General features: G+C 35.6%; 1 protein-coding gene across 2 annotated transcripts in view; it reads right to left on the bottom strand.

Annotated features, from left to right (window-relative positions):
- The window catches only part of LOC127427724 (protein Shroom2-like), a 35,647-nt gene extending 22,380 nt beyond the window's left edge, over positions 1 to 13,267 (bottom strand). Inside the window, exons 1-2 of one of the 2 annotated variants that reach the window (XM_051675510.1) lie at positions 12,842 to 13,267; positions 6,709 to 6,857 (exon numbers count right to left, since the gene is read on the bottom strand). In XM_051675510.1, the coding sequence (XP_051531470.1) occupies positions 6,709 to 6,857; positions 12,842 to 13,039 (347 nt within the window). In that variant the 5' untranslated portion in view covers positions 13,040 to 13,267. The other variant, XM_051675511.1, reaches the window with a different exon arrangement.
- Positions 13,268 to 17,581: the final 4,314 nt, after the last annotated feature.

Raw genomic sequence — 17,581 nt, 5'->3', positions numbered from 1 at the left:
ATATGTACAGTGTCTATAAAAGTACCGTTTGTAATAATTAAAAAAAAGACATCCTATTTCATTTTATATTGCTAGTATTTTATACTTGTTCTCCTGGTGGTAAATCTTTGCTGTGAGTAATTGGATTCAGGGTTCAGGCAGCTCCAGCTCATCACATGAGTGCTACGTGACTCTGAGAGAGTAGTATTGATAATGTTCATATGTTTTAGTAGTTAATATGCTTAAAGCTGTTGTGCCACTTCATTTTGTTAAAATACAAAATTGGTATTTTGTAAAATACAGATAAACTCACATCTATGACCGCACATTCTGTATTAATGCGCCACGTTGCTTCGTCGTAAACAGCCTACAATTAGGATAATGGACTATATTACTTGTTCAAATGTTTATTGAATATTGGTGTCTCATATCAAACTAATCCACACTGCGTTGTGGCTAAAAACACTCTTTCCTCGTTGTAAAATGATGGTAACACACAACCTCTTGTGGCTTATTGCTGTATTATGACTAAAACAGTGTGCAACAATGTCCATTAACAGAGATGAGCATAAAGACATCCCATAATAGGCGCTATAAAGTCAGATGTAATGGATTACAAAGTTACAACAATGTGCACATTTATGTAGGACATTTCACTCAGGACATTTTTTTTTTCTTCACATTCAGGCCTGACTCCTTCCTGATATGTAACACTCACTTTTACCATCCAAACAATGCCTGACAGTACTGCAACACATTACAAATGTGAAATGTGTTGTGAACGTCTCGTGCTGACAACAGAAACATTGTCATTTGATCAAAATCATGTCTTCAGAAATGCAACAGACCTTCTTTTGAAATCAGGAATCAAAAAATATCAATCTAAACTTTATCTAAACTTTAAAACTTAATGACTTTTACTTGATCTTAACTCTATGGTGTGGAGCATCTGGGCGAACACATGCAGAACTCATCACTGCCACTAAAGGGCTCCATAGTAACTCACGAGCTGCGATAGAGGTGTCTGTGTCTGTTCTGTCAATAATAAGTGTGTTTGTGTACAGTTATGCATGAGTGAAATCAATTATGCAAAAATCATTTTCTTAATCTGTTTTTTAAATCTTGTATTCCACACTCCAAAAAAATTATTTCATGATTTACAAGTTTCAAATTTATAACAAAATTCCATCAAACTGAATGGAGTAATCCTTACTAAAATACAGATTAGTGGAATTGTGTTATGGAACTGCATAAATATTTAAAATAGGCTAAAATGTATTGTTTTTCAGTGTAGTAAAAATACTGTTTCTAAATATCCTTAAAACGACTGATTTACTTGAGAAGCCAAACTGTGCAAGATATGTATGAATGTTTTCAAAGAACATGTGCTGAATTAAGGTTATTTTTTTAATTACCCCATTGGCACTTTTTTTTTCTTCTTGTTTCAATGCAAAATTTACTGAGGTTATTATCTTACAAAATTTTGCTTGAAAAGTACATTTATCAAGTTTCAATGATTTTAAGATATTTTTACTGCACAAGACAAAGATTAAGAAAATTATATTTTTCAGTGAGATCACTACACAATTTGGTCCACTTGTAAAATCTTATCAAATGTATCATAAATGCTAGATAAATACTACTGTGGTTATCCAGTTATATATTATTTCTACTGTCCATTAATTTAATCTAATTTCCATCTCATTACCCAAATAACAGCTCTAACAGGATGTTTCACCTGACTGTCCTCTTCAGTCTCATTACCTCATTAGACCTCTGGGAGACTCATGGGGCGTCCCAACGGCTTACTTTCAGATTCCCATAAGACCACTGGTGACAACATTCCACTAGCTGTCTGAGGCAAACGCGAGATTTAAAAGCCCCTAAACTGCAGCATTTGAAACATATGAAGCCCAACAGGACACTATAGTTGGCCTTCATGCTTCTTTTGTTTGATAGCGTGTAGCCGTGCACCAAAACACAATAATGATGCCCCTTTTGTTCCACTTGTCAAATAATAATGTCACCTACTCGCAAAAGTCATGGTGATTTCTGACTGGAAACTGGCAGCTTCAGACTTGATCACAAAGGAGGCTAAAAATGGTATAAAAAAATTGCTCATCCAGACTGAAACAAATGAAAACGTTTAAATCTATGCATGCGAAAAATCACCGTTCCATGTACAGTCTGAAATGCAACTATCCACTTGTTTCACTGCTGGACACCAATTCAGAGTAAACTCCCTGGGCCGTCGCCTTTGAAGGAATGCATTGTTAAGCTTGTACAAGGTAATGTTTATCTTTAACAACTCTATCAAAGTAGATAGCAGGCACAACAACGCCGCTACAACATGGGTCGCCATCTTGATTGTTTTGGGTTGAGTCCACACTACATCGCGAAGACGGGAGCGTTTTCGAAAAGCTCAGTTTTCACTGGACAAAAATGCCATCTCAGTGTGGACGGAAGGCCAAAACTTAGAGAAAAAGATGTTTACACACTAAAACAAAAACGTTTTAGTGTGTAAAAACTTTTAATTCAGGAAACAGTGCTTAGAATTTCGAACAACAGTATCAAGTATTCAAGTAAACATTCTTACATTCTTCACAGATCTTCACTGTATGATTATAATACATTAATATTTTATTTTAAAGCTCCTAAATGTATCCAGCCAAGAGCAATGAATGAATGAGCTTCCTTGTTATTGTTGATAATAATAAAGACAGTGGCAGGTCTATCATTCTGCATTTACATTGCAATTTCGAATGCACAGATCCAATATTTTGATACAAATCCGCTTTTTTTGTCTTTGTGTTTACGTTTACTTCAGACATACTGTACGTAACTGACTGTGTTTCTATCAATCCCATGCCAAGACAGGCATTTTGAAATCATCACACAGCCCCGTATTCACATTATCGTGAGCGCTCTCACAACACACACGCAAACAAAAAGAAGTCGTCTGTCAGACAGTGCGCAGGGGGCGAGTTTCCGAAACGTTGGATGGCAGGGGAAGAGTCATCTATATTCATGAGGAAAGCTATACCTGATTGGACGACTTAGTAATATTTATCAGGCAAGTGCTATCTGATTGGTCAGAGAAACTATAAACCTACCCCTAATCGTAACTAATCAGGTAGAGCTTTTCTAATAAATATGAACGAGTCTTTTCCTGCCATCCTACGCTTTGGAAATCCACTCGCGTGGGGGCCCCAATGAGGAAATAAAAAGTGATCTTCAATAATTTCATTATTTGAGTAGTTTCTCTCTCTACTCCCTTTACCGTTTGACCTTTTAACGAGATCAACCACTCAGTTGCGATTGACGTAATGAGCACCCCTGGGTTATAGGGTAGAGTTAATAAATAGGCATTTCTGTTGACTATTTTACATCATTTGAAACTAAAAATACAACTCGTTTTGGCACCACTTTGTGGACATTTCACCTGGAAAATGGAGCTCACATGTGCTAATACATTCAACCACACTTCCAGCTTTGGCCACTGGGGGCAGTGATTCAAATTTAAGGAAACAGACCAATGACAGAAGTCAATGTTTATGTAGAAACCAATTGGTGTCCTCAGTGTCCTCCATTGGCGTGGCATGGGAGGCGTTTAAGGCAGTCCTTATGGCGGATCATACAATATGCCTCACTCATTAAAAAGATCAAAGCACAGGAATTCATAGAATTGGAAAAGAGTCTTAAAAGTGCTGAAACAAAGCTGAAGCGCTGAATGTCATCCAATGGTCTTAGAGAGTTGACTCAGCTAAAGTATGCGTACAATGCTATTCTGTCACAGAAGGTTGAGTTTTGGTTATTCAGAGCAAGACAGACATACTTTGAGTCGGGAGACGAAGCAGGGAAACTGCTCGCCAGATACATAAAACAGGTGAGTTTCCTTCCACCATTCCTTTAGTGAAGTCTTCTGGATGCAAGATATTTATTCTGTCACAGATATTAATAAAGCCTTTAAAGATTTATATTTTGATCTTTATAGTTCCACATCTTCTTCTACTGATAAGGATATTAGCAACTTCATAGAGCCATTAGAACTTCCTAAATTGATGAATAATAATAAAAAAAAACTCTCTGGATATTACTTTGGAGGAGTTTGCTGAGGTAATTAAAGCCTCTGGCACCAGGGCCAGATGGTTTTGCTGCAATTTTTTTTAGATCTTATGTCACAGAACTGGCTCCACTTTTGTTAGAAGTTTACACAGAGTCATTAAATAAAGGTGAACTACCGCCAACCATGATGCAAGCACTGATCAGTCTCATTCATAAAAAAGGTATGGACCCAAATGAATGTAAAAGTTATCGTCCAATTTTGCTGATTTAGTTAGATGTTAAAATATTGTCTAAAATTCTGGCTAATCGATTAAGTAGAGTAATTACATCTATTATACATGTATATCAAGTGGGGTTTATACGTGGTCGTAGTTCTTCTGATTATATTAGATGTTTTATAAATATAATGTGGTTCAGATTTTTTTTTTTCTCTTGGTAGGGAAACTAAGCAAGGCTGTCCTCTCTCCCCTTTATTGTTCTGTCTTGCCCTGGAACCATTAGCAGCCACAATAAGAAAAGAGGATGATTTTCCTGGCATTGTAGCAGGAGGTGTGGTGCATAAACTTCTACTCTACACAGATTAAATATTATTATTTGTTCCCAACTCTAGTAGACATATGCCTACCTTCCATAGAATTATTCATTCTTTCTCCAAATTTTCAGGATACAGGGTGAATTGGTCTAAATCGGAAGCTCTTGCTCTGACAGCATATTGCCCTGCCATGGCTTTCCAACATGGCGCCTTTCAATGGCCCAAGCAGGGCATTAAATATTTAGGCATTTTATTTCCAGCAATTTTGAGAGATTTCGTTAGAGTTAATTTTGACCCATTAATGAAAAAGGTTCTCGTGTGATGTGGATAGATGGGCTTCACTACATCTGTCTATAGCAGGGAAGGTCAATGTTGTAAAAATTAATCATATCCCCAAATTCAATTATCAACTACTGTCTCTCCCTCTAGAAGTCTTTCTGATTTTAAACAATTTGATAGAATACCTAAGTCTTTTATTTGGAATGGTAAACAACCTCGGTCACAGTTCAGAAAGTTATAAAACCAATTGACAAAGGATAGGCCTCCCCAAAAATTTATTTTTATTACTATGCTTTTAGCCTTAGACACTTGGCCCATTGGTCTCTTCCACCTGAGAGAGCCCCACCCTGGTACAACACTGAACAAGCAGCCCTTGCCCCAATTTCACCATTGCAAAGTCTTTCTATCAAACAGCCTAGAGAAGTAAAACTGCATCCCATTATTTCACAATTACATTCAGTATGGACAAAGGTTTCTCGTATGTTCAATTCTGATACTTACCTGATACTTCCTCAAGAATATAGCTGAACCCCAAATTATGAATTAACAAGTCCCCCTTTTGCTGGAAAGAATGGATTGAGAGGGGTGTTGCTAAATTGGTGACCTTTATGAAAATGAAGCTTTGAGATCATTTGAAAATATAGCAGTTTGGGATTCCTAGGTCTCAGTTTTTCAGGTATTATAGTTGCACCATTTACTTTGTACTATTTTTGGTGGTAGTACACAACCCCCTAAAGCTGCAGACACTCTTTGTATAGTGCTCACAGCCTTTGGAAAGGGGCATGAACCGTCAGTGTATTACTCCTCGTTGATTCAGAGTCTTGGTGATGGAGCCTTAATAGCTCTTAAGAGGTTATGGGAAAGAGATTTGAACTTGGTATTGGAGGATGGGGAGTGGGAAAGAATTTTAAAAATGTTAAAACTATGTCTAGTGATGCAAGGGTATGCCTTATTCAGTTTAAGATTTTGCATCGTTTCTACTGGACTCCCCCGAGATTGTTTAGGCTTGGTTTAAAAGACACACCTACCTGCTGGCGATGTCATTTGGAGGATGGAGACATTCAGATCATTCTTGATGGAAGTTAAAAGGCGCTCCATTTCAAGAATGGTTCACCGAATTGGGCAGGGTGGCGGCATATGAAAAGATGAAAGATGAATGAAACCGAATGGCATGCTGGTCTGGGAGACTATGACTATGATGTAGCAATTATTAGAACAGGCAAAAATATTATTAATTTCAGCCAAAAGCGAGCAATTGTGTCCGATATGAGTTTAATTCTTCCTTAATGCTTGTTTACACTGGGTCAAGGTTAATAAAGTGTCAAATCAGCCCTGAATTCTGTCCTTAAAGGGAATAAAATTGTAATACCATGCTATCAGACAACACATTCAAGTGAGATCAAATATAACATCTCCAAAATAATTCTAAGCTTTTTCAATTAAAAAATATTTAGAGTTTCAAACACCTTTCATTTACAGACAGACGGGGCAGCATGTGTTAGGATACAGGCAATTAACAGGAGAAACTCAACACCTCACAGCCCAACCCACCTTTGTGATTCAACACAATCCGCTCTATAAACACAGAGCAGACTGTAACTCTGTGGTCTGGCAACAGTATCAGCCACAAACATGACAGCATAACAAAAAAAGGAATGTCTAAGGAAAACTGGAATGGTTGGGTTGAAAATCCAGCACAATTTTAATGTTGCTCATTCATGTTCCCCTTCTGCAGAAGTTTTATGTATCAAATTCTATTCAGTTTTTCACTCAAATTGTTATGCTCCCTGATAATATAAATTAAATTAGAAAAGGATGCAACATGCAGTGTGAGCATGAGAATCATGTCCTACCGTTTTATTCCCAGAGAGAGCGTCTTATGAGAGCTTTTCACCAGACAAATGGCCTCCTGTCTGTATCCACTGAGAAGAAGCGAGTTCACGCTGACAATCTCATCACCAATCTGCAGTCGACCCAATGCCGCTGGACTTCCATCTTCCACCTAAACAAACAAGCAAACAAACACATAAATAGTTTAAAACCGCTGTTCAGGACTATTAACATCAGCAAAATGTTGCCTGAAACAGGACATCACATCAACACTAAGAGGAAAAGTTTGTCCAAAAATTCATATTCTGTCTTCATTAATTACACAACCTCATACCATTTCAAACCTGTTTGACTTTCTTCCGTGGAACACAAAAGGAGTCATTTTGAAGAATATCTATGCAATAAAATAACAAATAATTCTTCATCAGTTTCCTGCATGTGTTGTAGCCAAATGCGACAAGCGAGTTCTAATATGACGAATGAAGAATGAGTTTTGGGAGCTACAGTGGAGGGGAAAATTTGCGGCGAATAACTACAATTGGGTCTGTCTGTCTAAACATGCAAACATTTCATTCCAGGGTTTTTGCAGAAAGCAGCATTCTGAAACATCATGTAAACGAGAAAGCCAGTTTCTTTATGCCGTTTAATGGATTAAGAGGTTTAACACACATGGGTTTCTCCCGAAGACTGCAGCTTATGTGGTCATGTAAACACATATGACTGCTTACTGACCAAGCCGCATGTATACGGGAGTAAAGAGAAAGCCGCTAACATGGCTCATGTAAATGCACACACCGATTTTGAGCCAGTGCTTAAATCCATATTTTCTGAAGCGATATGAGATGTGTGGGTGAGAAACAGATCAATATTTAAGTTAATTTCTGATAGAAATTCTTCTTTCTGCCCAGTAGGGGTCGTATGCATGAACAATGTGAATCACCAAAAATACAAGAAGAAGAAAAATGTGAAAGTGAATGTGGAGATTGACTGAGCAGGGAGGATAATTTATGGTAAAAATGGATTTAAATAGTGTTCTGTTTCTCACCCACACCGATCATATCACTTCTGAAGACATAGATTAAACCACTGGAGTCTTATGGATTACTTTTATGCTGCCTTTATGTGCTTTTTGGAGCTTCAAAGTTCTGGCCACCATTCACTTGCATTGTATGGACCTACAGATCTGAAATATTCTTCTAAAAATCTTCATTTGTGTTCTGCAGAAGAAAGAAAGTCATACACATCTGGGATGGCATGAGGGTGAGTAAATGATGAGAGAATTTTCACTTTTGGGTGAACTATCACTTTAAGCAGCTTTCTCGCAGTAAATGGCTTTCTGGTGTTCATGTAGGCCTAAACGTAGACAATTTGGCAATATGACAAGTCGTATGGACTATTTTTATGATGTTTTTTGTTTGTTTTTTGTCCTCTTTAGAACTTGACAGATCTTGAGGAAATATCAACACAAAAGTTTGGAATGACATGAGGCTTTAAGGATTGCATGACAGCGAGCATCTACCAGATTTGCAGAAACACTGACATTTAAAGTGTTTAAAATTGTTGGATGACTGGACAGATTATTTGTCAAGTCCTTTTTTTTTTTTTTTAGAGTCAAATTTATGATAACACAGTGGGGAATAATTTTCCTGGCAGTTTCCATGTTAGGATGCTTGTGGTTTGTGTCTGCTGACTGGAGTTCTTGAGGGAAGTTCTGCTCAGGAATGATACATGATCAGTACCAAACTGCAGTCATCATAAAATATATTTCAAATATAAATACATTTAGTGATTTCTTACATAAAATATTTTCAAACCACAGCGATAACAAACCCATCCCATTATACTTCTTTGTTTTGTTTAGTCACAAATGGAATGTTACAAATAGATAGGGTTGGGAACCGAGAACCGGTTCTTATTCGGGAACAAATTATTTGCATGACTTTCAGTTCTGTTAACAGTTCTCAAATGTGTGTTTTTTTACCGATGTGGATGCAACACTGTGCTTAAAACACTCTGACACTGTTTCCTGCTACCACCCAGCTGCACTGAAACACTGCTATTAAATTTACAGCACAAACATTCAGTGTGATGAGTGTGAAGTCTGATTCTTGAACAGATGACTCCTATGGGCCTTTTTTTCTTATCTACAGCACGAAACATTCAGCTCGACCAGTGTAGTCCGATTCCTGCCGCAAGAATTACTTTTATCAGCCTGTTCTTTTGAGTTAATCAAAAACATATCATCAAAATCAATCATTTTGCATGTCTGAGTTGACAAGAAATGAAACAAAAATTCAGAGAAATTACTGGATGCTTACTGATTTAACAATGTGTGGTTAAAGATAAACGTTATGAGTGTTGCTATAATTAGTAGTATTTAAAACAATATCCTAAATAGCGTACACCATTTGCAAGAATATGTTCTCTTAAATAATGAAATTCTCTCATCATTTTGGTAACAGACTGCTGAGGTCAGTTTATCCAATTTGAATTGCATTTCTTATTTTCCCACATTTCTTTCTCAAAAGTACTAAAAGAATTGTAAATGGCACCGTTAAGAAACCAGAAATTGTAAAGAGGAATCAGAATCTGAACCCGAATCTTTAAATTCCTTGTGATTCCCATCCCTACCGATAGATGACTAAGATGACTCTTTTGATTTCTCCGATGACAGTTCTTGCAAAAAAGAAAGACCAGCATCTATGTAGGTCCAAGCTGGTTTATGATGCTTAGTGCTGGTCTGGGGCTGGTTCGCACACTGCCACGCTATTAACCAGCAAACCATAGCTGATAAAGGGTAAAGCTTACTGAACAGAGAAGCAGGTTAAGAAGTTTGGTTGGTATACCAGCACAACCAGCATCCAAAACACATTCTGGTGACCAACTATGAATTTCAGCAAGGGTGTGAAAGTTTCTGAGATAAATTCAAGCTATTTTTTTAGTTCAGAGTACAAATTCAGCAATAATTTTATCTCCTCTAATAACTGGGCAATAAAGTGCCACTCAAAGTCGAAGACATGGTACGAGTCCTCAACAAGAAAAGTAACAGCAGGGACTAAAGCTCCGAACATGAACAATGAAAGTATCATTCGACCTGTATGACCACTGTGGTAAAACTACTCTGAAAGTAACATAAGAAACAGTATAACATCCTATCAGTTGCCATCAGCAGGCTGCTATGTTTCCTCCACTGATACGGCAAAAGGAAACATGAGCACAGCAGTTAAAAATTCAGTATGTGAAACTTCAGATGACACCTTGTGTCACATTCCATATTCTCCAGGAGAGACAGTTAATTTCAGACAAAAGCTACAGGGATGGTTTATTGCAACCGTTCTCCTTCTGCTGTAGGCAGTGCACATTCAGTGGTTTAGAAATGTGGCCTCAGGAAAAAGAAAACGTGGTTTTGGTTTTGGATAAAGTGCAATTACTCAACGAATGATAGCTTGTTTTGATAACACGTGTGAAACTTGAACTTGACAGTAAATTTTAATGCAATTTTGCAGTTCTGAGGAGTTCATTACACTTCTCGACACTATGACACAGGTGGACAAAAGTCTGCAGAATTAAAAATGTAAATAAATATAAATGCTTTAAAAACATCTTTGTGTTCTGCTGAAAGTATTGCTTAAGCATTATACAAGAAAACGGTTACATTAATTTATTTTAAATTTTTAATTACATTTTAATTCAATTACATCCAAAGGCCACAGCTGCAGGCCAAACAGTTGCATTGCTGCCAGACTGATCTCATAGTGAAATCGGAAACCGTAGGTTGACTTTTCTTTAGCTGAAATCGGTCTGTGCTTAAAGAAATGAGAAACACTGCCCTCAGTGGCCGAAGCGGTTAGTGTTGTTGGGCATATGGACACATAAAGCTCCATTTTCTGGGTGTGATGTCCACAGAAGGGTGCCAAAAGCAAGTTGTTTTCAGCTGTACAGGCTGTAAAACTGTGAAGAGGAATGCATATTTATTAAACTGAAGCCCCCAACCCAAACCTAAACCTAATCATCAGTGGACTAAAATGTAAAGTTAGAGGAAAAAATGCAACATCTAAATCGTGCTCGTCACTGAATAGGTAAATGCGATTGCTTCCTGGTTTCAGTGTGGGATGTGAACCTGGGTCTCACACAATGCTGACAAAACAAGCTTCTGATTGCACCCCAAGGGAAGGCAAAAATGTCTGATGGGAGATGGCGCTTGGCAGTGAGTCGCTGTAATGTGGTTGATCCTAGGGTACTCTTGGAAACATGCTGACTTCCCGTGTGATCATGTGTGATTTGATCCTTTGTATGTTTTTGTGTGTGTGTGTGTGTGTGTGTGTGTGTGTGTGCAAAACGAGAGAAAGGATGCCTTAAAAAGATGTACATTTTAATCCATTTTACCCTTCAGCACCTCATGAACACTCTTTAAAGAATTCATGGCTCACTGACGGGGCAGTTCATTATGTTTTGAGCCCCACAAATCATACACATTCCTCTGAGGCTCCTGGCACTGCCTGCACCTATAGAAACTACAAAAACTCTCCATATCGAAAATCTGTTTTGCATTTTTCTAAAATTAAAACAAATATTTATTACAAATTAAATTACCAGCATTTCTGTGTTGCATATTAAAAATATATTAAAACTTAAAGCAACATAATAAATGTTTTCCCCCTTACATACAGCAAATTCACCCAGAGTTTCTTGTAATTCAAACTAAACTGAACCTGGACACTCAAATAGGCAAAGGATCTGTCAAAAGTCTATAGAGAGCAGCTATCTGCTCCTAGCAATATCCTGACCACGTCTCCCATAGGATGAAGACAGAGATATGTTCACTTCAGCAGACAGATGTCAAAACATCTCCACTCCAACAGACTGCTTTCACAGGCATATCTCAGAGTGTCAGTTCTAGAAAGTGAATTTTACAGGATGTGCTGATAAGATTATGTTTTCAAACCAAACAGAGTTAAAGGGATAGTTCATCCAAAAATGAAAATTCTCTCATCATTAACTCACCCTCATGCCATCCCAGATGTGTGTGACCTTTTTTCTTCTGCAGAACACAAATGAAGATTTTTAGAAGAATATTTCAGCTCTGTAGGTCCATACAATGCAAGTGAATGGTGACCAGAACTTTGAAGGTCCAAAAAATCACATAAAGGCAGCATAAAAGTACTCCATACAACTCCAGTGGTTTAATCCATGTCTTCAGAAGAGATATGATAGGTGTGGGTGAGATGCAGATCAATATTTAAGTCCCGTTTTTTCTTCTTTTATTTTTTCTTTTTTACAGAAAATCGACACTTTCACACATTTACATTCAGCCACCTACTGGTTGGGGCTGCTTAAAGGTGGGGATTGATAGTAAAAAAATATTGATCTGTTTCTCACCCACACCTATCATATCACTTCTGAAGACATGGATTAAACAACTGGAGTCTTATGGAGTACTTCTGTGCTGCCTTTATGTGCTTTTTGGAGCTTCAAAGTTCTGGTCACCATTCATTTGCATTGTATGGACCAACAGAACTGAAATATTATTCTAAAAATCTTCATTTGTGTTCTGCAGAAGAAAATAAGTCAAAAACATCTGGGATGGCATGAGGGTGAGTAAATGATGAGAGAATTTTTAATTTTGAGTAAACTATCCCTTTAAGTGAGAAGGTACAGTACATACAGTAGGTGTTTAGTAAAACAGAAAAATAATATGATTAAAGAAACTTAATATCAAAAGCATCAAGCTGTTAACCAAATAATTACCATTACAAACATTTAAACTTCTTCCACAACACCCGCTAATAACATGGTAATTTTTGTGTTTTCACATTTAGATTTACACAAAGTAAATGCAACCGGTTACTAACCACAACAAACCCATCCAGTATTTCAAAAGTACTGTAGCAGTATCATGGTGCAGTGATGTTATAGTAATGTTAATGAATGATTACCATATTCATGCAGACTTGATACTTTAAGGTACTTCAAAGAATAACATGATACTACCATGGCAAATGTACAAAAACATGGTATTACCATAGTACAGTCTCCAGAAAAATGGTTGTACCATGGTACTTTTTCATACTTTTCTGTTTGTGGATCCATCTCATAATCAGTATTTCCAGTTTTAACATACGTTTGTCAAACTCTAAGTAATCTTAAGTGAAATACCTTTGTAACGAGCAGTGGTTCATGATACTCCAGCCCTCCTCTCAGAGTAAAACCCCAGGGTGACCCACCGGTCAGTATTAACTCCAGAAACTCAAACTCTTCATCTTTCATTGTGTGATCTTCATCATGATGTTCTGCAGATATGTTTTCTCCTGATAAAACTCCATAATGCACTCGAGAATCTACCATTTCCACCATCACGCCAAGTTATTCTCCAAAAAAATAACCTGTCCTGAAACCAAATTAAATATCCAGTTTCTAAATGTTGATAACAGCCGCTGGTTCCTCTGCCTTTTTCAGCGAAAAGGGAACGAAGTGAATGAAAAGAATCTACACAAAATTTCACAAATATGTCATGAATAGTCAATGAATCAGTCTGTTTTCAAGCTTTTGTGTCATGGATGATGTGGACAATCTTTCAATCAAAGTGTTGAATGCAGTTTGTGAGTTGAGCTCTGATGTTTCATCTCAAACTGAACCGATCCGGACATCATCAAACAACATTTGAATGCATTTGACACCAGCGCCACATGTTGACCGGTTTAGGTTTTATTCAAAATCACAGGAATAAATGTTATATGGAAAGCCAAATTATCTTTTAATGTTCCCAGTGTCCCTCATCATAATTTAATGTTTACTAGTAAGAGTTCCCATTAAAGAGATCTCTAATTTAATGTTTACTAGTAAGAGTTCCCTTTAAAGAAATCTCTAATTTAATGTTTACTAGTAAGAGTTCTCATTAAAGAGCTCTCTAATTTAATGTTTACTAGTAAGAGTTCCCATTAAAGAGATCTCTAATTTAATGTTTACTAGTAAGAGTTCCCTTTAAAGAAATCTCTAATTTAATGTTTACTAGTAAGAGTTCTCATTAAAGAGCTCTCTAATTTAATGTTTACTAGTAAGAGTTCCCATTAAAGAGATCTCTAATTTAATGTTTACTAGTAAGAGTTCTCATTAAAGAGCTCTCTAATTTAATGTTTACTAGTAAGAGTTCCCATTAAAGAGATCTCTAATTTAATGTTTACTAGTAAGAGTTCCCTTTAAAGAAATCTCTAATTTAATGTTTACTAGTAAGAGTTCCCTTTAAAGAAATCTCTAATTTAATGTTTACTAGTAAGAGTTCTCATTAAAGAGCTCTCTAATTTAATGTTTACTAGTAAGAGTTCCCATTAAAGAGATCTCTAATTTAATGTTTACTAGTAAGAGTTCCCTTTAAAGAAATCTCTAATTTAATGTTTACTAGTAAGAGTTCTCATTAAAGAGCTCTCTAATTTAATGTTTACTAGTAAGAGTTCCCATTAAAGAGCTCTCTAATTTAATGTTTACTAGTAAGAGTTCCCTTTAAAGAAATCTCTAATTTAATGTTTACTAGTAAGAGTTCTCATTAAAGAGCTCTCTAATTTAATGTTTACTAGTAAGAGTTCCCTTTAAAGAAATCTCTAATTTAATGTTTACTAGTAAGTGTTCCCATTAAAGAGATCTCTAATTTAATGTTTACTAGTAAGAGTTCCCATTAAAGAGCTCTCTAATTTAATGTTTACTAGTAAGAGTTCCCATTAAAGAGCTCTCTAATTTAATGTTTACTAATAAGAGTTCCCATTAGAGAGCTCTCTAATTTAATGTTTAATAGTAAGAGTTCCCATTAGAGAGCTCTCTAATTTAATGTTTAATAGTAAGAGTTCCCATTAGAGAGCTCTAATTTAATGATTAATAGTAAGAGTTCCCATTAAAGAGCTCTCTAATTTAATGATTAATAGTAAGAGTTCCCATTAAAGAGCTCTCTAATTTAATGTTTACTAGTAAGAGTTCCCATTAAAGAGCTCTCTAATTTAATGTTTACTAGTAAGAGTTCCCATTAAAGAGCTCTCTAATTTAATGTTTACTAGTAAGAGTTCCCATTAAAGAGCTCTCTAATTTAATGTTTACTAGTAAGAGTTCCCTTTAAAGAGCTTTCTAATTTAATGTTTACTAGTAAGAATTCTCATTAAAGAGCTCTCTAATTTAATGATTAATAGTAAGAGTTCCCATTAAAGAGCTCTCTAATTTAATGTTTACTAGTAAGAGTTCCCATTAAAGAGCTCTCTAATTTAATGTTTACTAGTAAGAGTTCCCATTAAAGAGCTCTCTAATTTAATGTTTACTAGTAAGAGTTCCCATTAAAGAGCTCTCTAATTTAATGTTTACTAGTAAGAGTTCCCATTAAAGAGCTCTCTAATTTAATGTTTACTAGTAAGAGTTCCCATTAAAGAGATCTCTAATTTAATGTTTACTAGTAAGAGTTCCCATTAAAGAGATCTCTAATTTAATGTTTACTGGTAAGAGTTCCAGTTAGAGAGCTCTCTAATTTAATGTTTACTAGTAAGAATTCCCTTTAAAGAGCTCTCTAATTTAATGTTTACTAGTAAGAGTTCCCATTAAAGAGCTCTCTAATTTAATGTTTACTAGTAAGAGTTCCCATTAAAGAGCTCTCTAATTTAATGTTTACTAGTAAGAGTTCCCATTAAAGAGCTCTCTAAATTAATGTTTAATAGTAAGAGTTCCCATTAAAGAGATCTCTAATTTAATGTTTACTAGTAAGAGTTCCCATTAAAGAGATCTCTAATTTAATGTTTACTAGTAAGAGTTCCAGTTAGAGAGCTCTCTAATTTAATGTTTACTAGTAAGAGTTCCTATTAAAGAGATCTCTAATTTAATGTTTACTAGTAAGAGTTCCCATTAAAGAGCTCTCTAATTTAATGTTTACTAGTAAGAGTTCCCATTAAAGAGCTCTCTAATTTAATGTTTAATAGTAAGAGTTCCAGTTAGAGAGCTCTCTAATTTAATGTTTACTAGTAAGAGTTCCCATTAAAGAGCTCTCTAATTTAATGTTTAATAGTAAGAGTTCCAGTTAGAGAGCTCTCTAATTGAATGTTTACTAGTAAGAGTTCCCATTAAAGAGCTCTCTAATTTAATGTTTAATAGTAAGAGTTCCAGTTAGAGAGCTCTCTAATTGAATTTTTATTGGTAAAGAATTACATTAAAGATTTTTAATTGCCGAGCTCTGTAACTGGAATTATTACTAGTAAAAATGCAATTATGTTGAGTAACGCTGGGAATATTTAAAGATCAGTTGGCTTGCCATAAATATTATGTTTGCTAATGTTAAAAAATGTTTTTTTTTTTTTTAATGAAAGAATGTCGGCATTCATGACCACGTACTTCAGCTTGACTCACCTAGAGACTCACTCTTTTACATCTTATAACATTCTTGAGTCTTTTGATGTTAGTAAAAATGTTTTAAACATTAAATTGAATTTGTTCAATAAAATGACATCATTAATTTATTTAAGTTTTCTGTGATTTATTTTTTTTTTTACATACAAAGTAGATCTTTTTCCTCCCTCCATAGTTAAGTGCATTTTTTAATCAAATCATGTCACATTGAAATGTGCTGCTGATTTCTCCTGGTCTGGTTGGGCTCTGTGGTGTGAGTCTGTAATCTAAGTTTCTGGGAGACTGAGACTGGCAGATTGCTTGAGTTCAGGCAGGGGCGTAGATTCCAGGGGGGATGGGGGGAGGTAATCAAAATAAATAAGTTCAACCCCCTTAATATTTATATCATGATTAATGGAAACAAGTAAATGCTTCACGCTGCAACCCCCTCAATGTTCAAGCCAAATCTACGCCCTTGAGTTCAGGGGTTCTGGACTGTACTAGACTTTGATCGGGTGTCTGCGCTAAGTTCGGTACGATATGGTGATCCTGAGGGAGATCGGGATGAGCAGGTCGTCTAAAGAGGGGAGAACCAGCCCAGGTCGGGAACGGAGCAGGTCAAATCCCCCGTGCTGATCAGTAGTGGGACAGTATAGCATAAAATAAAATTTAAATTAAATAAAACAGCAAAGTCATTTTGATGGTAGTGAAAATCAAAAACAAGTGCATTAACTAATATATCTTTTTTATTATTTTTTTTATTTTTGAATATTGATTTATTTTGATAAAACATGCAGATTTTTATTTATTCATGTACAGCCCAAAGGGCATAGCCTGTAAATTACTTTTGGGTGGGCCTCAATAAAAATTGATGGGCCAAGTTTTCACCCAGTTTTTTTGTTACCAAATGTTCCTTATCAACAGTGAAGCAGGGCATCAAACAGTTCTTTCACACTTTCAGAAATCAGAATTTATGCATTTTTGAAAAAAAATTTTTAATGATTTAATAAATATATATTTGAAGTCAAAGAATAATCTGTAATATTCTGAGTAGGCCCAGGCCCACCCTGGCCCACCTTTGGCTACGCCACTGGTACAGCCCATTTAACTTAATTTTTCACAGATTCATTGTTCTTCCTTCTACTGACAGCTGTCTGTAGCAAGACTGACATTTACATTGAAGAACAGTCAAAATAATATAGAAATGTGCATAAAAAATTGAAAACATTAAATATCCATCTCAGTCAAGGTTTTGGGAAATGTTTTATTTTTTTTATGTTTTTTATGCCAATATACATTTATTGATTAAAAATATTAAAATGTTTTATATATGTATATATATATATATATATATATATATATATATATATATATAGATAGATAGATAGATAGATAGATAGATAGTTAATATAGATACAATTTATATATATATATATATATATATATTAAAATTTTTATCTCAAAGCTTGGAATGAAGTGGCCTGAGAACATTAGTCTTTAATTCCACTCTTCACCTGCAGATGGCGCCATGATATCAATTAATGTGTG

The sequence above is a fragment of the Myxocyprinus asiaticus genome, chromosome 37, assembly GCF_019703515.2.
Source record: "Myxocyprinus asiaticus isolate MX2 ecotype Aquarium Trade chromosome 37, UBuf_Myxa_2, whole genome shotgun sequence".
NCBI lineage: Eukaryota > Metazoa > Chordata > Actinopteri > Cypriniformes > Catostomidae > Myxocyprinus > Myxocyprinus asiaticus.
Note: the sequence above shows the minus strand (reverse complement) of the source record. Positions and strands in the feature narration are given on the sequence as shown.